This window comes from Typopeltis vanoorti, chromosome 21 (genome assembly GCF_054136105.1).
Source record: "Typopeltis vanoorti isolate ZY-2024b chromosome 21, IOZ_Tvanoo_1.0, whole genome shotgun sequence".
Taxonomy (NCBI): domain Eukaryota; kingdom Metazoa; phylum Arthropoda; class Arachnida; order Uropygi; family Thelyphonidae; genus Typopeltis; species Typopeltis vanoorti.
Window position 1 is genome coordinate 58,752,883 of NC_143569.1, and position 23,815 is coordinate 58,776,697.

The 23,815-nt window shown below is 37.5% G+C and overlaps 1 protein-coding gene and 1 pseudogene across 1 annotated transcript in view; both read right to left on the reverse strand.

The window, feature by feature from the left end:
• Srp68 (signal recognition particle 68) overlaps positions 1-16,586 on the reverse strand; it is a 156,687-nt gene extending 140,101 nt beyond the window's left edge. Inside the window, exons 1-2 of the mRNA XM_090411049.1 lie at positions 16,348-16,586; positions 3,480-3,546 (exon numbers count right to left, since the gene is read on the reverse strand). Coding sequence (XP_090267175.1) covers positions 3,480-3,546; positions 16,348-16,444 — 164 coding nt within the window. The 5' untranslated portion in view covers positions 16,445-16,586. The remainder of the gene's footprint in view (positions 1-3,479; positions 3,547-16,347) is intronic.
• On the reverse strand, positions 7,353-8,225 carry LOC150094883 (small ribosomal subunit protein uS5-like; annotated as a pseudogene).
• Positions 16,587-23,815: the final 7,229 nt, after the last annotated feature.

Genomic DNA, 23,815 nt, shown 5'->3' on the forward strand with positions numbered 1-23,815 from the left:
TAGCGATAAGATTTTTCTTAAAAATATTTCCATTTGTTAGATTATTATCAATAATTTAAGTTGATTAATTTTATGTTCTGTTCATGCAGAAAAGTACACTACCTACTATTTCTTTCAAGCATTTTTGTTGAGATTTCTCATGTAAGATTCATTATTAGTCAAGGCGCCATCACATTATGACATGCATGCAGTGTAATCAGTATATCAAATGGAAGAAGCTGAATGCTTGAAGTGCATTGCGTTATTAATCAAAGCACTTTAACAATGCATGCAATTTAATCAGCATATCAAATGGAAGAAGCTGAATAGTTTCAAAGCTTGAAGTGGGAAATGAGATGGTTTTGTGTCCTACTGTGAGTTCTGCTAGCGCTGTGGATTGCATTTGACTGATAAAAACGGCTACAAATTATCTAGATTTCAGAACCACTAACTAACTGGGCTATTTGTATAGTATATAGAAGCTAATGATTTCACATCAATTGCCTTAGTATTCCATAATGCAAAGCACACACCCTTTCAGATGTATATAATGCTATGCATTATGGAAGAGCCGCTACCCAGATTGGTTTCGACCTTTACTGTGGTATGTTTAGTGCAGGGAAACCACTCCAAAAACTGAGTGATCTACAAGATCACTCTATCACATTGAATGACTCTAAAGGATCACAACTAAACTCATTACTCCTGACCTGAATCACTCCAATGTAGGAAACTCAAGGGTGGTTTCATCCCTGACAGGTAAGAACTCACCACCAGTCTCTAAGTAAGCAAATCCAATGATAAGCATTAATAAATGTCACCAGTGGGAGTCAGAGCAGGAAAAGATACCAAGGCAGGAGTTATATATTTCATTTCCTATATACAAGTAGTCAAAAGATATCACACCTTATTATTAAAATACTCTGGATTACAGCAAGACGTTAAAAATTTTTCACTTGGATATACTATAAATTAAAGATACCAAGTAATTATATTCTTGGTTTAATCCTTTATACAAGTATAAGCAAACAGTGTTTGTGCGTGAAGTATCTTCACGAATGGGCTACTTGTACCCTAGTCTAGTCATAAATATTGTTACAACTTGAAAAGCGCATAAACCTTTAATTTATCAGTAAATCATTTACAGCCTTCAGCACAGTGTCTTTATACACCTGGGCAGAGATTTTGATTCCTTTCTTGCAGGAATGCAACTTGGATACCCCTTGATACATCACCCCCACCAAACCATCACTGATGCAGGGTGATGACCTCTCTGAATCCTGAGTGATATAGTATGTGCTGTGTGACCCATCCAAGGCATATATCTGATCGTTTTGGTGGTTAAATGACTCCTTAATGATGAAAAATCTGCTCATTTGGGAAGAGGATATCTCTATATCTGATGTTTGCATACCGCCAAAGAAGTGACTGATTTTATTACCCTCTGCCTCATAAATTGTGGTGTCAGGAGTCTAGAAGAACAATGATAGGCTCTCAACCCCCAGGTCATCAGTTAGTACACGACATTGTTCTCTGGGAAACGTTCATCTCTCGCAACATTACTTTCTGCGTTCTCACAGGATTATGGCAGAGGAATGCCTTCACAATCCTTACAAAATACAGCATCGTCAACCTTTGGCTGTGAGATATGTCTTTTGTATTGTTATAACAGTTAATGGTCCGATACACAAACATCCTACTTATCCATAGTTCTTAGCATGTTGAAAATAACAGGTGGCTGCATTCCAACCTTGTGAAGTGCTATTATAGCTACACAGTTCTCATAATCCCCACTGCTAATGCATACAGCTAGACAATTCTCTCTCTCTACTGATAAACAAGCAAATGTTGGCTTTGCACAGTGCCACTAATGAAACCAGTCTTGCAGAATTCTGTGGACAGCACAATGGTGTGCAGAAGTTGTAGCAGTATTTATGGCAAGACTATATATAGAGGCTAATGACTTTGCATCAATTCTCTTAGTTAAAGCCAGTCTGAGTAGTGGCTCTACCCATAATGCATAGCATTATACACATCTGAAAGGGTGCTTTGCATTAAGGGATACTAAAGCAATTGATGTGAAGTCATTAGCCTCTACATACAAGTAGCCCAGTTGTGAAGATACTTCACACACAAACATTGTTTGCTTAAACTATAATAAATTTAGTTTAATCCTTTATCCAAGTGTAAGCAAACAAAGTTTGCACCTGAAAATATCTTCAGGACTGAGATAAGGTAGTGCAACACCAGACAACTCTGAGCAAAGGTAGACTAAGCTCTCATCACTCCTTGTCTCAGTATCTCCCATAATGCAAAGCACATCTCTTTGTGGAGATGTATACTGGAAAGGGCCACTGCCAGACCGGTTTCAACCTTTATTGAGGTCTTGTCAGTGGGAGGCAGACCCAAACGTGGAGATACTAAGGCAGAAGCAATGGGAGAGGTCATATTTACCTATAGGAGTTGCCAACAGGTGTACCACCTTATTATTGAATTACTCTGGATTTAGAGAAAGATGCTGGAAGTTTATTTTGCACTTCATTAGACTATAATAAATTGTTTCCCGGTGTTGCACCACCTTACCTCAGTCCTGAAGATATTTTCAGGTGCAAACTTTGTTTGCTTACACTTGGATAAAGGATTAAACTAAAGTTATTATAGTCTAACCAAGTGCAAAATAAACTTCCAACATCTTTCTCTAAATCCAGAGTAATTCAATAATAAGGTGGTGCACCTGTTGGCAACTTGTATAGGTAAATATGACCTCTCCTATTGCTTCTATCATAGTATCTTCACATTTGGGTCTGTCTCCCACTGACGAGACCTCAATAAAGGTCGAAACCGGTTGGAAGCTTGGGTGATGAATGGCAATGCTGTAGCCTGTAAAGTTAACTGAGGCACGGCTGTTGCTGTTACCCTTTCAGATGAGCAAATGAGTGGCTCTGCAGGTGGTGGGAGAGCCTGCCATGGTGTAGAGCCAACTGAGTTTCTGATCTTGCAGGTCGCTCATTATTGGGTGATCCGGGGGATTTTAGTTTTTGGAATATCTCTTATATCAGGGATACCTCTTCCAAGTTTTTGGAAGAGGTATCCCTGCACTTAAAGGGAAACCGGTCTGGGCAGTGGCCCTTCCCTTAATGCATAGCAGTATACATGTCCGCAAGGAGATGTGCTTTGCATTATGGGAGATACTGAAACAAGGAGTGATGAGAACTTGGTCCACCTTTGCTCAGAGTTGCCTGGTGTTGCACCACCTTACCTCAGTCCTGAAGATATTTTCAGGTGCAAACTTTGTTTGCTTACACTTGGATAAAGGATTAAACTAAATTTATTATTGTTTGCTTACAATTGGATAAAGGATTAAACAAAGAATATAATTTCTTGGCATCTTTAATTTATAGTATAATCAAAAATGGTTTCCTATATGTCGAAAAATATTTTCAACATATAGGAAAATAAATATTTAATGAAATTTTTATATACTGATAAAATAATCTTACCTATAACGTTGATAATCTCCATGACGCAGGCCATGTTGTTGCTGGGCATCTTTTATTAATTGGAGAACTTTTTAAATTAAGGTTTTTATACAAACTAAAACAAAATTTCATTTAAATACTGCAATCACAATGATAAAATAGAATGTATTAATATTCTATAATTCAAGTGCTAACTCACTAACAAAACATGAAAATACTTGAGCTTCTAAAAAATTTTTTAAAAAATTTAAAAAAAATAAAAATAAAATTATGTGTATTGCTTTATGAATTAAAAAATATGTAGTCTAATCAAAAATATCTGAAATTTATTTTTAATGGTTTATTTTTTATAGTGTCTCTGACAGTTAAAAAAAATCAGACCAACTGGCCTTAAGCTGTTTTTTGTACAGACATTCTTTGTACATTCTATCCAATGTCACCATTAGAAGTCAAATAATGGAATAACAGATCATATCTAGTTTTGTTCAAAGATAAAGAAAGGTCACACTAAACACAAATGTTATAAATGCTAGCATAATTATAGGATGAGGCTCTGCTGGAAGCATAAACATTTTGATGGTTTAAGGATTTTTAAAAAAAAAGGACAAAGAGGAGGTAGGAGACAATCCTCTAAGTGGATGACCTGCAGCTCCAAATGGGTGGACAAAGTGTGCAATTTAATACCAAGTGAGGACCTTTGTTCTCCATTCCATTCAAACCTTCCCCCCATCAATACTCTGGTTCACCAACAATTGTGCCAAAGCAGTCCTAGAAAAAATGAAGCATACATTTGATGCCTTGAGCCAAAAACCCTAACTTCTCAACACAGCCTATACTACGATATAACCACCATATAAGAAAAATAAAAATAAATAAATAAATAAAATCCAAAGCTTTCATAAAGGGCCAAATACAAAAAAGCTTGCCTCCTACTCAATTAGCAGTTGAGCATCCTAGTCCCTTGCTAAGGCTGTTGGACACAGCTCTTGCTCTTCCTTGTTTCCACCTCTTTCTCATATTCCAATGGCATGGTAACCATACCCAAAGACAAGACAGAAGACCCCTCTTGTCATCAACCTTTTCCTCCAACTCTTGTGTAGACAACCAAGACAAATCTCTTTCCACTATACCATGAACTAATAACTTGAGCTCAAGAATTAACACCCATCCTGTATTGCCTATATAAGCTGTCATATTCACTAGCATGTACCCAACAGCACAGATACAAGCCTATATCCAGCTCGTCTCTTAAATAAAGAAAAGATAAAAGTCAATCATCAAATTATCATCCCACTGTTCCCATCTCATGAACTTCTTCACTACCTGACAACAACTCACTGCCAATATGGATTTCACCACTCTCATTCTACTTGATCTAGCTAATCTTATCCACTATTAGAGATAAGCCATGAAAAAGCTAGGAGAAACTAATGTGATTGCTCTTGATATTTCCAAGGTATATACTTGAATCTGGCATCAAGGCATTCCAACCAGCTTAAGGTTTCCCATGTGATTGGAATTGGATTCCTCTATGGTTATTCACTGCACATCATCGTGGATTTTGCTCTTATCAAATTTTTCTCGATGGCTGAGTATCCAATGGCTACCGTCAACCATACTTTTTCCATCTATAAATCAACAACTTTCTCCCATCAACCTCAAATCCTTTCCAGAGTGTTACTGATGGCAAGATACTCCATTCTCCTTCTTCATTTAACAAACCATGCAGTGCTTAAATGATGCAAGATCCTCTCTGACTCCATAGCAACTAACTTCTTCATTTAACTTCCAGTACGAAGACCATATTTCTTAACGAAGTTTAATTTTATTGAACTAAACAATACTACCCAAAGTTTCCTAAGTCATCAGACTTACATAATTGGGAGTAAAAAATTAATTCCACCTAACATATGTGTCATGAACTTCAAGTCTGGTACAAATAAACTGTGGCAAAAAACATTGGATTAACTAATGTGAAAGCATTCGAACAAAGTAGTCATTGCTCTCACATTCTGTGGTATAAAGCATGTCGTATCCCAGCTATGTGAGTGTTAGTTTGATGAATGCAGACCAAACTTGGTATAGGATTAAACCTTGGTTTTTTTGTTATGCTGAGGGGTATGGAGCATTTCTGAGGATTCTTTAAATTTTCTTATAAAACAGTTATGATCAACATGCAACATTTCTTTTTTGCCAAAATACTTGGTGGTATGGGGGTGAAAAGTTTTGATAATTTGTTCTTTTTCTTTTAGGATATATAAGAAGACAATGTCAGAGGTTTTGAAGAAATTCGAAGACACAGAGGTATAGGCTGTCATTAAGTTTTTCATGCTGTAAGAAAAGTCCACAAATGAGATTCACCAAACTTTGTGCAAGACTTTATGGCACTGTGCCCCACATATCCAACAGTTAGGGTGGCCAAGTTTAAAACTGGGCATTCCTGAGACAACAGATCCCCCCCCCCAGGTCAGGAAGACCTTCCACAGCAATCACACCTGAAAACATTGATGCAGTGCATGCCATGTTCTTTGATGATAGATGAATACCAGCCAAAAACATTGCAGACTCTGAAGATATCCAGGAAAGAGTTGGGGTCATCATCCACCACTATTAGACATGCACAAGCTCTCTGTGAAATGGGTCCCCAAATGTTTGAATGCCAATCATACAAGGGATTTTGGGTCATTTTGAGAAATCAGGTTGCAATTTTTTTGGCTCACATTGTGACTTTTAATGAAGTATAGCCCAGAGACCAAACAACAGTCAATGGAGTGAAGACAAAAAGGTTCTCCACAGCCAAAGAAGTTCTGAACCCCAAAAGTCAGTAGGGAAGGTTCTTGATGTCTTTTGGGATATGGTTTGTGTAATCCTTACCAAGTACCTCAAAAAAGGTGAAACTGTTACAAAAGCAGTTTATTCAACAGCTCTGAATGAATTGAAGGATTATATTAAAGGGAAAAAACACTAAGGGAAACTTAGCAGAAGCATGTTGCTTTTACAGGACAACACACCTTCTCATGAAACCCAACAGACAATACACAATTTCAGCTTTCAATGTCTGCCTCACCTACCCTATTCGCCAGACCCAGCCCATCTATTTCCTATTCCCAAATTTAAGAAACACTTGAAAGGAATAAAATTTACCACAGATGATGAAGTCATATCTGTAGCTGAGGACTGGTTTGTGCAACAAGGGAAAGACTTTTCTCAGAGGATTGCAAATGATGCAGTAGCGTTGTAACAAGTGTATAATACTTTGTGGGGGAATACATAGAATAATGTGTAAGTTACATGGTTCTACCTCAATTCCTTCATGGTGACTATCACAACTTTTCAGCACACCCTTGTATTTGTTGTGTGGGATAATCCTAATCCGTTATTCCTTTTATTCTCAACATCCTTTACATGTTCAGACATGTCGATCTCTCTCTCTCTAGACCAGACCATCCCATTGAGCTTATACAGCAAATGCCACAAGAGCAATGAATTTTTAAATAATCCTAGTTTCACTATAGGCAGATGTGAAAGTTTAGGTGAATGTAAGAATCAAGAAATCTCAAATTATTATTATTATTTTGATAACCTTCCAAGGAGTCAACAGACTCATTGTGGGAGGTTCACTTAAATAGCAAAATGTCTATCATAACAAGCTTTGGAGTTATTTACATTACCTACATTCACAATGCACTCTGGCAATGCTTTCTACTCACACCCTCCACATAAAAAAATCTACTCCTCATACCCTTCTTCAGCAGGATGGCCTCTCATTCTACCCTCATTAACATCCATGTTTTTTATGATTCCTTCTGTAGTAATCTGATAAAATCCCTTACTAACTTGAAAGTCTACCATGTCTCCTCTTTTATTGCAATTCACATTCCCTCAAACATTTTTTTTTTCTATGTTAAGAAATACTTCAAATTTATTTCAGCATGATCAAATTTCAATCTGCTTGCTCATCAAGTTGCACAGCACCCATAGGTTTGTGGGTCATCAAGTAGTCATTAAATTCCTAACAAGGAATTTTATCAGTTCCTTTTCATGCCACAAATCAAGGGTGAAATAACTATGTCTGTTGAATTGCCAGATAAATTGCTTTAGCAAAATTCCCAAGATCTGAAGTGGAACCACTTGCTGATGTGTAGCAGCCTTCAATTCCAGCCATAGTTAAAAATTTTTTTGGGACTGGAGAAGAAACAATACCTGTATCTCTAGGAGCAGGTATATATCACATCAAATCACTTCCACACTTGCCAGTTAACTTACAGGGAGCAATAGTTTTGACTAAACTATCAGTAATACCTGTGTAGAGAGGATACTGGTTTCCCAATATTATTTCCCTAGTATCCTCTGCACACAGGTATTACTGATAGTTTAGTCAAAATTATTGCTCCTCAAATAGCTGTAGCAACTTCTTTGGAACATTTAACTCCAAGACCTACATGGCCATTTGAGTCTCCTTCTGCTACAAAAGCCTTAAATCTAATTCTCTGACAAGCATGAGTTTGTTTCTGAATAGGCATAATCTTGAGAACTTCATATTTTAATGAGGAACCCAGGAAAATATCTATTATTTTAAATTTCTTGATGGGAAGTGAAAACAAATAAATATCTTCAATTGTCTTTATCTTTCTATCTTTACCAAGTCTTCCCAGCTTTGTCACTGGTATCCACTCCTCACCTTCCTTTCTTCTTCATCTGTCCCAAATTCATCAGAAAACCTCCTCTTCTACCACCACCTCCAATGGCTGGACCTGTGTCTGCCATTGTGCATATTTCTTAGCTTTGATAAAAGACTAAAGACAGTTTAATATTGTAATTACAGAGCAACACTGCAACTTTGTTCATAACATTCTTGATGTAAGATATGCGATTGCATTTTTGAATTCTTGTTTATAAGATGGAATTGCCAGAGGCATGCCTGAATTTATCACCTTCAGTCTGTACCCACTAAGAGAGAGAGAGCATGCCTTAGGTAAAGTTCTTAATTCCTTTTCTCTGATGTACAAGAGATATATAGGTTCTGTTCCATAATGTTTTTATCATGCCAATCTTTTGTAACGGATAGTGGTGTGAAGTAGCATTTAAAAATCATCCAGATATGGTTGGTTATCTGCATACTGAAATGATCAACTTATTTTCTTCATCAGATAACTCAAGAAGGATGTCAAGGAAAGTAAATTTTTTGTGATCCTCCAGTTCTAGGGTGAATTTTTGTTTGGGTACAAGCTGTTAGATAATCTTTCAATTGGATCTTCTTCAGATACTTTTTCTTTCTTTCTTTTTTTTTCCCCCATTCTGACACAGACAAGAATGGAAAAATAACATAAAAAAACAAAACACTTGGTTGCTTATGTTGATGATGTTTTCATTAATTGATCAAGAACAATTGAAGAGTAAGAGGAATTTAAAGATTATATGCACAGCATACAAAACGTGTAGGAAGGTTTCACAGCAGCTTTCTTAATACAATCACTCAAAAAAAAAAAAAATAGGACTTGAGGGTTCTTTTTTTTTCAAAGAATTCTGTTTGCAGGATATATTTTCAGCAGCAAGTCTGGGTTCTTCTGGCTTGCAGAATCTAATGTAGTCTATATATTCATCACAATAAATAGCTGATTTGCTCAAAATATGATAAACCACAGGCAAGGATTTTGAAAGACACCAGGAAAAACCAAACAGGAAGTGTGTCCTTTGCAATACTCAGAAAGCAGGAAAGTTAATTAATCAGATGAAAAGTTACTCTGAGAACAAATTCCTCTGTAATTTGCACATTCAGCTTTATTCTCTTTTCACAGATGGGGGAACTATGAGCTCTACTCCAATCATCTGAAATTTCACCTTTCAACCAGACTCCTCTAAATGTAGTGTAGCCACTCAAATACCTCCATACTTGATCTAGCTGGAATGTGTCATCTATTTCAGCTGCCTTTCCACATTTCAAGTTTTGGGTGGCTTTTTCTGCCTGCTTGTTTCAAACTCTGGAAAAAAAAATCAATGTTTTTTTTTGTTTTTTTTTTCAGAGTTTGCACTGAGACTCCAAGGTTTGATTCTTGTTTTCCAACTGCTTCATTTTTTTCCTGAATGTTTGTATAGTTTCGTTTACAGTTTACCTATAAAAGCTGTTCAACTTTTTAAATAGTGTTCTTTTCAATGTGATATTCATGTTTATCCTACTTAAAACTAAGTAATGATTACTTCTCATTTCAGATCCTTGTAAACTCTTCTATCTTGAATCAGCATAAAGATATCACTATCAACAATAACATAATCAATGAGGTTTTTCTTATTTCTCATTTTCTCTGTTAACTTGTGCACAATGATAATAAATATAAAAGCAGAAGAAAACTCAACTTATTTATTGTAAAATTTTCCAATAAGTGTCATAGGCATCTTCAGTATAGGATTATAATACACAACTAACAATAACAGACAATTCTAATAAGCGCCACCTTAGAAACTAATGTAAGATGATTAAAACAATCAATTTCCTAACAAAACTCATGCATATCTTTATACTGGAACAAGCTTTGTGAATATTTAGAGAAAAGGACAAAGCTAAAAATAATAGTATCTGCTGGATTTCTGCTCAGAATATGGACTATTCATTTCTAATAACGAGCAGAAATCCAGCAAATCCCACTAGGCATAAACAAAGCTTGTTTATGCCTAGTGGGATTAATTATTCTGCTGTTTATATCTCCAACAAAGATTACCTTTTCCATGTTATTGCCTAGTCATAACATATCATGTTGGCTGCATGTTCTAATGACAAAAAATTCCTCTACTTCTTCCTTAGGAGACCCTTCATCCCAGGATCCAATTTACCTTTGAAAAAGTAAATAACCAATTAGCCTTGTTAGATCTTCAAATTCTTCATCAACCAGATAGAAGCCAACACTTATCAGTTTTTCAGAAGACAACTCATACAGGCCGTTATATCCATGCAGAATCTCATCACCATACTGGTCAAAAGGTTGGAACTATTAAGACTTTAGTATATCGTATGTGGCTACTAAAGGTCTGTCAATGCAATATATACCCTCTCACAGTCAACTCATTTCCCACCTTCCAGCGATATAGCCTGTTTCCACAAAAGGAGCTCCGGTGAACCTGGCAAGCATTGCTGCCGAAAAATTATGGGCATCCCTAGTTGGGCATTTGCTCCAACTAGGGAAGTTGGAGGAAATACCCAATTAGGGAAGGTATGCTTTTTGATCTACTTTCACTCATCTACAATCTAGGGGTAGATGTCTTTCATTTCCCTGTGAAATACCACCACCTTGCTTATTACAGACCTGAAGTGGCTACAGCCATGTTTGGTCACTAGAGCAAGGGTTTCTGCCTCCCTTCCCCCACTCTTCCCACATGCATGCAATGAGAGTGATACCCCTCAAAGACATACCCATCTCACTGTAAGGGAAGCCCCTGGATCCCTCCTCATTCGAGGGTAGAGCAGTAATATGGTTCTGCAGGCCAGCCACTGGTTAGTACATGGGATGAACCAGATAGTAACGAACCTGGAGGCTTCCCGATCAGCTAGCAAAAAATCCTGCAGTCACATATTTTGCCAGTGACTAGAGGGAGACCAGATACCATGGCTGCAAGGGAAACTGTTGAGGCCAAATATGGACAGGAGACTGAGTTCTCTCTGTGTGTGGGCAGTATGTTTGCAAATCTGTCACCTCTCACTATATGTCCCACTTTCTCTTTATCTCTTCCTAATCAAATATATAATGAACCAAAAGAAATGTGATTTAACTGCAGATCACAAAAATTCTCACACAAAAAAATAGTTAAAAAAAATCATAAAAAAACAACAGAAATCCAATCAAACAACCTACCAACATTAATACTTACCAAAAAAAAAAAAGTTTCCATATCTACCTCACCAACATCCATGGCCTTAACAGCAATATAAACAATGTGTACCACAACCTAGTCATTTAAACCAGAGGTACTATTCCTATCAAAACCCCAACTAGCAACCTCAACTGCCCAAACTACACATTACACTTTCCATCACTTTACACAACACACACACACTCTTTCTGTCACAAGGGTAGCACATGTGCATTCACCAGAGCCGATATAACATGTCGGAAACTACAAATCCTTGAATCCCCACTGTTTGATCTACTTTCACTCAAAATTACTCTACCAAACCAATCTGAGCTTTGCATATGCTCCTTCTATTGCTCTCCAAACTCAGTCAACCACTCTGACCTCTTCAACTATCTCTCTTAAAAGCTCGACTTTCTGCGTCGAAATATCCCAATAGTGAGGTCATCCTTCTTGGGGACTTCAGTGTCCACAACTCACATTGGCTCCTCTTCTCCAGTTTCACAGATCAAGAAAGCAGGGATGCTGAGGTGTTAGCCATCAGCAATGACCTATCTCAGATCATCAATCTTCCTGGCAGAATACCTGACAATGCCCTTTAAATTGCCAACACATCTGGCCTCTTCCTAACAAGCTCTCTTCCAAGTATACTGTGGTTGTCAGTTCTCCTCTTGGTAATTCAGACCACAACTTCATACAAGTATTTTGCCACTGGACTACCTTCATCCACCAGTTCACAGTCTCATGTCCTTTTGCATTACAAAAGTGCCAACTAGGGAGGACCTCCATGACTTCTATTCCTCCTTCCCATGTTCTGATTTCTGCTTCGGCTCTTCTGATTCAAACACCTGCTAAGACCAAATAACAGAAATCATCCTCACAGGAATAAAGGCTTTCATCCCTTATTCCACTCCAAACTCTCAGCCACCATCAAGTCTTGATTCTCAAAAACAATTGTGCCAATGCTGTAAAAGAAAAAAGTCTCCTTACCATGAATGACTCATGACCAAAACTACAGCTGCCCACTCAGCCTATACTGCAGCTCGCAACAACTGTAAAAGAATCATCACTAAGCCCAAGTCAGACTTTGAAAGGGCTTCTGAAATGTCACAAACTTACCTCCTGCCGACATAGCACTTGCTCCTTCTGGTCCCTTGCCAAGGTCATTAGGAACAACTTCTGCCCACCGAGGTTTCCTCCACTCTCACATCCAGATGATACTGTAGTTACCTCACCTAAAGACAAGGCCAACTTACAGGTATCACTTTTCTCTTCTATTTCCTGCATCGAAGGGGGGAAATTTGCACTGGGGCAAATTTCCCTCCACTATCAAGAATGGCTCTTCATGTCACCCACAGTCTTCCGACAAAAGGAAATCTGAAGAATCCTAAATAACCTGGACACAAACAAGGCATCTGGTTCTGATGGTATCCCACCTATTGTGCTAAAAAATTGTGCCCCAGAATTAACACCTATCCTGTATCGCTTCTATAACCTATCCTATTCAACTGGCATCTACCCTAAAACATGGAACAGGTCCACATCCAACCCATCACAAAGAAAGGTGATAAAAGTCAACCAACAAACTACTATCCAACTGCTCACACTTCTGTTCTCTCGAAAGCTTTGGAGAAGGTCATCAATAACCAACTCTTAAACCACTTTGAGTCACAAGTAATCAGCGACAAGCAGTATGGATTCTGCCATTTGCAATCTACAGCTGATTTTGCTTATAGTGCTCACCTCTAGATTCGGGTCATGGAGAAACTTGCGTGATTGTCCTCGACATTTCAAAGGCATTTGATCATGTTTGGCACAAGAACATACTTAACAAGCTGCCATCCTAAGGTCTGCCTTCTTCATACTTCAACTGGACCACCGACTTTCTCACCGATCACTCACTGCATGTCATGGTAGATGGTTTACTATCCTCAGATTTCCCCACCAATGCAGGAGTGCTTCCAGATTCTGTTTTTTCACTCACTCTTCCTTTTGTATATAAATTACCTGCGCTCTCTGACTTCCAATCCTATCCATAGCTTTACTGATGACAGTATACTCCATTCCTCCTTTTCATTTGACAAACCTGTTAGTGCTCAAGTATTAGAATCCTCAAAATCTACCACAACCAAGGAGCTGACTGAACTCAGATCTCCTAGCTATATCTTAGTGGGGCAAGTACAACCTTGTAAACGTCAATGCCACCAAAACTCAGTTCTGTCTGATCTTTCGCAAGAAAGAGCTCACATGCCTCCCCCTTACCTAATACAGTGATATCCAAGCACAATCAGATTTCTCTTCTTGGAGTGACCTGCACCTTCAAATCTTTGTTCCTGATGTTATTAAACTGCGTATATATGTTTTGCTTTTTCATTAAGTTCTTTCACGTTCAGGAATACTTCTTGAGTTTTGTTCTTATTTTGTAATTCTTCAATCTCAGTGCACTGCCTATTTATCAATCTCCTGCATAACTGTTTGATTCTTTTATCCAATATTTCATATCTTAATCTTTCTTCTTCATTTGCTCCTCTTTTCCATGTTCTTCTTTCATCGATAAGGTCAATTACTTCTGTGTTATCCATGGTTTTTCTTTCTTTTTTCATGTTTATTGATGTGGTTTTTAGCAGATGTTATTATTATTATCATTACATCACACCTCCAGGGAGTCCAAAGACTCATCGAGGGAGGGCATTTACTCTACAGCTCTTCATCTCACTACTCCACCAACCTTCATCATCTAACACCAACACCATCTACCGTCGCCTACCACCACTAGTACTTTCACAGACAATCACAGACATCTATGTCCATGGCAGGATTCAAACCTACAGCCTTTTGGCTGGAGAGCAGATACGCTAACCACTCGGCCAACCAAGCCGGCAACCTATGCCAGCTTGGTTGGCACAGTGTAATCTGCAGAGCCCAAGAAATGGGATGGAAAAATGCACTTACTGCAGAAATGTTATGATAGCTTCTTGTAGTTTATTCCACTGAAGGGTTCATTTTCATTTTGCAAGTGCACAAACAGCCGTTCTAAAATATTTTCATTAAATTTTGACTTTACAATTGGATTTTGTACCATCTGAAGATTACATTTTAGGGGTTGATTTCTTTTAAATTTTATTTTTTTTAGTTTTCAGGTGAATATTCATCTTCATTAAGACTGGTCTATGATTATATCCATGGTCAGCACTTGGCATCACCCTTTGAGTTACGTATTCCATTGAAGTAACATTTACTGACCACAATATAGTCTAATTGATTTTTGTATCCTCCATCTGGACTTTCCCATGCATCTTGCTGTTGTTTTTTGCTCAAAATAAGTGTTAAGTTATGATGAGACTGTGCTTATTACAGAAATCAATCAGTTTTTGTCCTCTCTCATTCCGAATTCCAAGTCCAAATGAACCCACATGTATAATGTTCTCTCTGATCCAGCTTTTGCGTTCCAGTCATCACCCATAGCACAAAGAACTCGATTTTTCTTGCCTCCAATTTCCTTTATAGACCATTCTATTTCATCATCTATAGGAGCATATATTTGAATGATCAGCATATCTCTAGGTTTAGAATTCACTAGAACTGCCATTACTCTATCCGATTTTTTGACAATGACATAATGTTTTTATAATTTTCTTCTCTACAATGAACACTACACCTCTCCTATACATTTCATCACCTGACATATATACTTTATAGATTTGGACATCACGATTTTTTTTTTTTTTTTTGAATGGAATGCACACAGTGTAATCTACAGAGCCCAGTAAATGGGATGGAAAAATGCACTTACTGCAGAAACTGTTAAGCAAAGCTCATCATCAGAGCAATTACTCAGTGTAAGGAAGAGGAGGAGGAGGAAGGCAGAAGCAAAATAGGCCATCCCAGGAACTAAAAACAGGAAGGGAACAGAGTGAAAAGTTGAGCAATTGATGTGAATTCATCACCTTCTGCTTACACTTCGATAAAGAATTAAACAAGAATATAATTTCTTGGCAAGTATAATTTACTTTCTAACTAAGCAAAAAAACTTTCTACGTGTAATTTTTGAATAAGAATCCACTCTGAGAATCATAATGTCATGTTATACAAGGCATTAATTATAATGTTTGAGTTTTATAAATTGGCTGTGCACTTAAATATCTTTCCATCACTGCATTTCATTTCATTCACACTGTAAATCAACACTGCAAAATTTGGTAAATATAATTTAATTAAATATTAATGTTGCCTGCAACTGATTTCTTATGTATTATACAAAAGAAAAAAAAAAAAAGCTATGGCATAAACAATTTCCATATTTAAAATACGTTTAATCTAAAACAACTTTAAATTCTTCTCTCTCCTCCCAGTTGTCATATTTCGGTTCCCCCCCCCCCTCTCTCTCTCTCTCTCTCAATTCTGAAATCCTTGAACCTCACATCCTGTTCCCTATTCTTGTATGCATGAATTGACCATCACTATTTGGGCCTGGCCAGAGGATCTGGAGGAAGAAGTGACTTAGATACTCAATGATTGACAGCATGCGCTCTCTCTAGAGCATTTCCACCTCCACTTCAAGAGCAGTGCTTAACTTTTAAAATCCTTTGCACTTAGATACGTACTGGAAATACTGAAATTTAATGTCAATTCTTTGATAGGTAACATCACATAAGAATAGTGCAATCACATATGCAGTGGATAACTTTCAGTTTCACGCATGCTGGAGCACGAACAAACAATTGTGAAGTCTTGATGGAATTACAAGATCTCTCACTCACATACACAAAACGGAAGTAAACGACTTATTTTAAATTAAAATACTCAACTTTGGAATGTCATTTATCAACACACTTGAAGCCACCCAAATGCGTGTAAATTTATTTCATCCTAACATTTTGAGGACTTCTATTCAACTTTGAGAATATTTCAAGTTGTTCTGAAATAAAAATGTGTCAAAGCTTATCACTACAGATATCATAACCAATATGGAAATATCAAATTACATCTCGCATATGAATTACACAGAAAATGCTGATCCAGTACGAAAGATTGACACGAAGGATACTTTCTAATGTAAACGTCTGCTTATGCACGTTGGTATCTGTTGCTTTTTGCTCGCTATTTTCTTCACCGGACACGCGATTAACATCACCTGTCGCCATTATAACAATTCAGCCTGAACTCTTGCGGACGCAAAATTGCAATAAAACTGGATAAATCAAAGAAAGCATGTGTATGCCAGAATGCAACTATTCATCGTAATACAAAATTAGTATATAACACAATAAAATAACACACAAACCTATACCGCGAAAAATTAAAGATTAAAAGAAGCAAACTAACTGGTGAAGTTAAAAAATTTTCTGAAATTTAGATGGGCTACTTAAAACACATTTTTTGCAAAAGTGAACTGAAAATCATGGGGAAAAAAAAAAGTTTGGTAAAAGTGAGGAGACCCAAAAATGATGGCAATAGATGCTGCAATCAGACAGATGAAAGCAGAAATATTCCAGGTAGATATGAAATACTGATAGCGTTTTAGAAATATGGAGAAGAAACAGCAAAACATCATTTAGTGCAGTTATTCAACCAAGTTGGAAATTATTCTTCCCAATTCCCAATGACTGGGAATTGGGAAGAATAATTTCCTTACATGAAAAAGCAATATATAGGAAAGTACAAATCATAGTCCAATGACTTTATTAAGTCACACATATGGCTCTGTGTGTTGATGGTAATAGTATCGTTTAGTTGAAGAATTAAGTAAGGGAGACTGTGATTTGTAGTGAAATAATATTTGCAGTGACTTTATTAAGTCACACATATGGCTCTGTGTGTTGATGGTAATAGTATCGTTTAGTTGAAGAATTAAGTAAAGGAGACGGTGATTTGCAGTGAAACAATATGATGATCGGTCGGTAATTTGCAACAGTAGTCTTGAATCCTCCTTTATGCAGTGGAACTATTTTCCCCTCTTTCCACACCTTCGGGACTAAACCAGACCCGAGACTCAGATTAAACAACATGATCAAGGGCACTGATAATTCTTTAGCCGCTTCACGTAAGACCAGTGCCGGTATACCATCATGAGTCGTTGTCAAGGTCTTGGAGAAAGTAGTCAAGGGAAAAATACAGGAATGGATTGATGAAAATGAGATACTGTACAGGGGACAGCATGGCTTTGTGAAGGGTAGACCATGCCTCAGTAATTTGCTCAAGTTTTATAACACAGTGACGGCTGAACTGGATAAGGGTAATGGGTTTACAGTGATACTGCTGGACCTGGCTAAGGCATTTGACAGGATACCACATGGAATTCTAATCCGTAAACGCAGAAATTAGTTGATAGGCGGGAAAGGGGAGATATGATTGAGACATACAAATTGCTAAAGGGTTTCTATAGGATTAATTCAGAGGATATTTTTGAGATCAGGACTGGTGGTGGAAGAACTAGGGGACATCTATGGAAGCTGGGAAAGAGTGTGGTTTGCAAGGGAGTTAGAGCTGGGTTCTTTACTTTTAGAGTGGTAAATGAGTGGAATAAGCTGCCAGAGTCTGTGGGTGCTATGACGGTGAGTGAGTTCAAGTCAAGGTACTGTGAGAATGTCGTATAGTCGTGTGGACATGATGTTTAGGGCCTCCCTCGATGAGTCTAAGGACGCCCTGGAGTCGCCCGTAATAATAATAATAATAATGATAATATGTCCCCAAGATGAATCTTTGGACTCCTTGGAAGTGTCAAGGAGTCCAAATTTCGATAAATAATTTACATTATTTATCAAAATTATACGAAACATAATTAAAGCAAAATTTAGTGGAAATCCACAGCTGATGCACTCTACTCTCTTTTAGCTGAATTAAGGTGTGTGAAGAAAAAAAAACAAAATAAATGTTTACTGCTGTTTTATAGACTTGATGCAAACATTTCACTCAAAAAACAGAAATAAATTACTTGAAATTTTAGAAAAAAAATAGGAAAAAATACTTAATATCCTCCAGTACTATAAAAATACTATGGAAACAATAAAATTTGGAGCAGGTGAAACCTCTCCAAAACTCTTCCACTGAAATACCTCATTATATGAGAGAGGAATACCCTCTTTCATATGATAAGAGAGGGTATTCCTCTCTCATCATATGAGTTTAGCCTGTGTCTGAAAGAACTAGTAAAAGAGTATATTTCAGAAACATAGAAATAATTGTGAATGGACAAAATGTACATCGCCGAAAATATGCAGATGGTATATTATTATTTGTCCGAGCGGCTAGCCTAGTGGCTCTGCGCTTCGCAACCACATGCCTCAGGAAGGAGTGTTCTAGGTTCGATTCACGTCGGCAAAGTGAGGAGCTTAAGGAGCTCGGCCATAGTCAAGTTAGCTGGTCTTGGACATGGTCAGCAGGGTTTTTTCCCAGCAGTTTATCTGGGGATTTTCATTCCACAAGCAGACAAACCGGCCCCGTGAACACATATGATGCAGTACGGTAAGGCAGGCAACAAAACAAGGGAAACTGCCTTGCTCATAGTCAGTTCCCTAGATCGGTGCTTCCCAACCTTTTTCCATTTGTCTACACCTTTTAAACCCATTTCTATAAATTTACACCTTGTTTTTAAAATAGCTGTTTTAAATACTGACACTTTTGTTCAGTGCCTACCTTAATGTAAAATAGTGGAAATGAGGTAATGAGTTGGGAAAAGAAAATTACTACACTAAAAGTACAAACCACAGAATTAACAATATTCGTAACACAGAAATAAGTATAGCTTCATAAATATTGATAATGATGATCAAGTATTTAACAAACTTTTGATTTATTATTATTAATAATATATATTTGTGTTATCTGAAATGTCAATCTGTAATAATTGGTATACAGATCAATAGCTGATTGAAATATTGTTGGTGAGATCGTTGAGCTGACCTTTATGCACTTAGTTTCTTGGAAAAGGGAGGCTCCCTGTTTCACAAGAAACCATAGGATTGGAATTTGGAATGTTAGAAGTATGAACCAAGGTAAGCTGGAAATAATAAAGATGGAAATGGAGCACAAGAAGCTGGATATATTGGGAATAAGTGAACTTGGATGGACAGGAATGGGCCATTTTCAGTCAGGAGGCTATATGGTGTGTGTTACTCAGGACATGAGACAAGTCGTAAAAATGGAGTAACTTTTTTACCCAGAAAAAAAATGGCTAGGTATTATTATTATTATTTCTGATACTTCCAAGGAGTCCGAAGACTCAATCGTGGGAGGACACCTACAACTGTCTCAACCACTATACCCAACCTCTACTACGAATCATCTCCATCAACGCCATCTACCACCCACCACTACCACACCTAGTATTTTTTGTCTGTAAATTGCGTGTGTTCTGAAAGGCCGATTTGTCTGTATGCGGGATGAAAAACCCGAGTTTTCGGGAGAAAAAACCCTGCTACCTCCGTATGAGATCGGCTGACTCATCTTCGATTGAAATCGTCCAGATAAAGATTCCTCCCATCGCGACAAGAATCGAACTTATGCCTCTTCCAATCGAAGGGCGCAATGTACCATCGTTCTTCCAATTGCGCTACAGAGGCGCTGTATTAGGTTATAATACACTGAGTGACAGAATCATTTCTTAGCCTCACTGATATCTACCCAGAAGGTAATAAGATGCTATCTTTTAAACTCAGAATTTAAAGAAGAATTGGTTGCAAGTTTGATTAACTGCTCTTTTTTCATTGATTGATAGTTTAGCTTATTTGAAGAATTATTCATTGAAGGGATCTGCAATCCAATCCAATTGTTTTCTTTTCCACATTGAGGGAAATTCTTATAAAAGGAGACTTTGAGACTTTCCAAATGACTTAAAATATTCTCTTTCACATTTTAGGGTAGGTGCAAGTCATTCTCAAATGAGAAGTTATGCAGCGTTTCAAAAACCTCAGGCTGAACTCTTTCAATACACGCTTTCCAAAAGTCCAGTTTTTTAATCATTGACTCAATTTTGTCGGTTACTTAAAATATAATGATTGAGCTGTTTTGAAGTCCCAAGGTGAGTTTGTTTATTTGTAGAAAAATATCTGAAAAATGTGCAAGATTTTGAAGCCAATCACTGACATGAAATTTTGGAGCAAGACGGAAACGACAGTCTTCAAAAAAAAAAAAAAAAACCTGGACTTCATGTCTAAGTTCAAAAGCCGTGTGAGTACTTTATCACGGAATAGCCTCCGTACATCCGTATGCATAAATAATGTGCTGTGAAGGCTGTTCTTTTCTTCACATAGTGCTTTAAACAATCTGGAGTTTCATGGTTGTGACGTAATAAAATTTACAACGTTTACAGCCTCATCAAGAACATCTTTCAGTTCACTAGTAAGAGGCTTGGATGCAAGAGTTTGTTTATGAATGTAGCAGTGACTCCATGGTACGTGGGGAGCTACTTCTTTAACTCGGCCGCTAGGCTTATTAAACAAGCTGACATAGACATGGCTCCGTAAGTGCATACACCACAACAATTCGACCAACTAATGTCCTTTTCAATGAAATAACCATCGATTACATTAAAAATATCTTCTCCTGTGGTACGCTCTGTCAATGGGTAACAAAGAAACAGGTTTTCCTCAATTTCATTTTCTGTCAAGCACCTCGCGATGACGAGCAAAATAGATAAATCAGCAACATTTACACTTTCATCGACCTGGATGGAAAGGAATTTACTTTTCTTTAATTCTATCTGCTACTGCAGCTTCAACATCATCACATATATCCTGAATTCTTCGAGACATTGGATTGTTTGAAAAAGAGATAGTATCGATTTTGCGGACATGTTCATCCCAAACATACAAAAAACGGTATCCTTAATACAAGGAGAAATTAGATCTTCAGCTATGGTGTGGTTTTTACCATATTTAGCTATGCGATAAGCAATACGGTAGGAAGCCTCAACTGCATTCTCATTGTCTTTCTTTCCTGAGGTCCAAATGAAGTTACATTGGACGCTTTTCTAAGAGCTGAAAATAATGTATTTCTTTGTTTTTATACATAGGATGTTTAGTTTTCAAATGTTGCATGGGTAGAGAGGGGATCATGCAACCATTGGATAATACTTCCCCACACACAACACACAAAGGATTAGGACAATTATCATCCCCTACAAATTATTATTATTATTATTATTATTATTATTATTATACTACATCCCAGACATGATAAACAAATTACCTTTTGAATACAGAAACCTTACAAACTACAATAGCCTGAAAAGAGCTCTAAGGACATACTACGAACAAGAAACACACACCCAAAATACCATACAAACTTAATGAAACACAATATATTCGCCCAGGCTTCCAGTTCAGCAACGCATCAGTACATTCCAATTTATTGTGGGGGTGGGCGCGTGAGCGCGTGTGTGTGTGTGCGTGTGCGTGCGTGTGCGTGTGAGTGCGCGCGCGCGAATTTCTCAATCATAGATTCCGTAGCATCCTAACACAGCAAAAAAAAAAAAAAATACATAATAACCAACTGGTGTCATCCTTAGATAAGCTTACATTTAAGCTTCGAGGATGAAAGGAAAAAAAAATTAGTTCTCATCCAATTTGTATCATATGTAACCAAATGCATGTAATGTACGTATCACAAGAAAACCAATGTATGTATTATATGTAAACCAATGTAGGTAATGTAAATATCACATGTAAACAAATGTAAGTAATGTATCATATGTAAACAAATGAATGTAATGTATATAATAACTGTAACAAATGTATGCAATGTAAAAAAAAAAAAAAAAAATTATTATTATTTGACACCTTCAGGGGGGTCCAAAGACTCATCAAGGGAGAGTGTGCCAACAGCATCGAACGACTGGTCCCAGAAAACCCATATTTAATATATTCTTCACAGTATTTCCTTTTCTTCTGTGTAGTCCTGAGGCATGCGCCTTTTTACTCTCTCCCGATGTGGGTGTACTCGTAGCTGCGGACACGTGATGAGAAGCACTTGGCGACGGGTTATAATCCACATCAAGTTTGGGTATTTTAATTGTTCATGTTTTCAGCCATTAATCGATAACTGACAATCTTAAAAGTCACTGACAATGATAACTGAAACTACGTTAAACATTAAATAAAAAAACTACTTGAAAAGAATCACAATTAAAGACAACGCACTTACTTATACTTACTCAATAACCGAACTGATCAAACAGTCTGGTTAAGGATGTATTTATATTTTTGGAGAAGTTCTAAAAATGTCGCAAATGGAAGTCAGTGGAAGGTTCGTTATCGCAAAGGTCATTTCTTAGCAACACGCGATTGTTCTGGAAAAGAGGATGGGTGAAAAAAGTGACGCATGAAATGTGCGTAATGATTGGTAGAAGAGTGGTTTGGGGGAGGGGTTCATAGCCAAGTGTCTCCATTAGCAGTGATTCAAACTTAACATTTATTGTTTCATAACTAAAGTTTTGCATTTAGTTTACTTTATTTGTTTTTCCGCCATTACTGATTATTTTTCGTGCACCCCTGAACGGCCCAGCACATACCCCCGGGGGGGAAGCATACCACCGGTTGCGAACCGATGCCCTAGATGGTGACGTATATATATACCTTCTCCAAAATAGCCGAAAAGTTATAACCTCACCAACATAGTGTTATATTACAGATAATATAAAAAAGCATGAAGCACATGATTGAAAGCATACATAAAAACAATAAAGACTCCTTCCAGAGTTGTCCCCCCGTTTTCAGAGAATAGTGCGGATCTAGACTGTAAAGTTGAAAAATATTCCAGAGGAAGGCAATGGCAAACCACCCCTGTACCTTGCCAAGAATAGTCTGTGAACATGCCAAAATTGAGAAAGTACGATATGGTGCTGGATGGTAATACCCCCGGGCCTGAAGGCATCCAACATGCAACTGGGGAAGAACAGAGGGCTTCCACAAGTAGAACTAGTTTTTATGATGTGCCCAGATCAAACACGGAAGGAATCTTGGTCACAGATGTTGCTGGTTGGAAAAGGGAGGCTCCCTGCTTCACAAGAAACCATAGGATTGGAACTTGGAATGTTAGAAGTATGAACCAAGGTAAGCTGGAAATAAGAAAGATGGAAATGGAGCTTAAGAAGTTGGATATATTGGGAGTAAGTGAACTTGGATGAAGGGGAATGGGCCATTTTCAGTCAGGGGGCTATATGGTGTATTACTCAGGACATGAGACGTCGTAAAAATGGAGTATCTTTCTTTACTCAGGAAAAAGATGGCTAGGTATGTATTAGGTTATAATCCAGTGAGTGACAGAACCATTTCTCTCAGAGTGGGTGGACATCCAATGAATATTACCATCATTCAGGTTTATGCACCCACTACAGAGGCACCAGCAAAAGACATTGAAGAATTTTATGGCAAGTTACAAGAAGTGATAGCTGCAACACCAAATCGAGATTTATGGCTACTTATTGGAGCAAAAGTGGGAGAGACTCGGGAACAAGGAATAATAGGTCGTGTTGGTTTAGATATTCGTAACACTGCAGGGAAGAGGCAAGTTGAGTT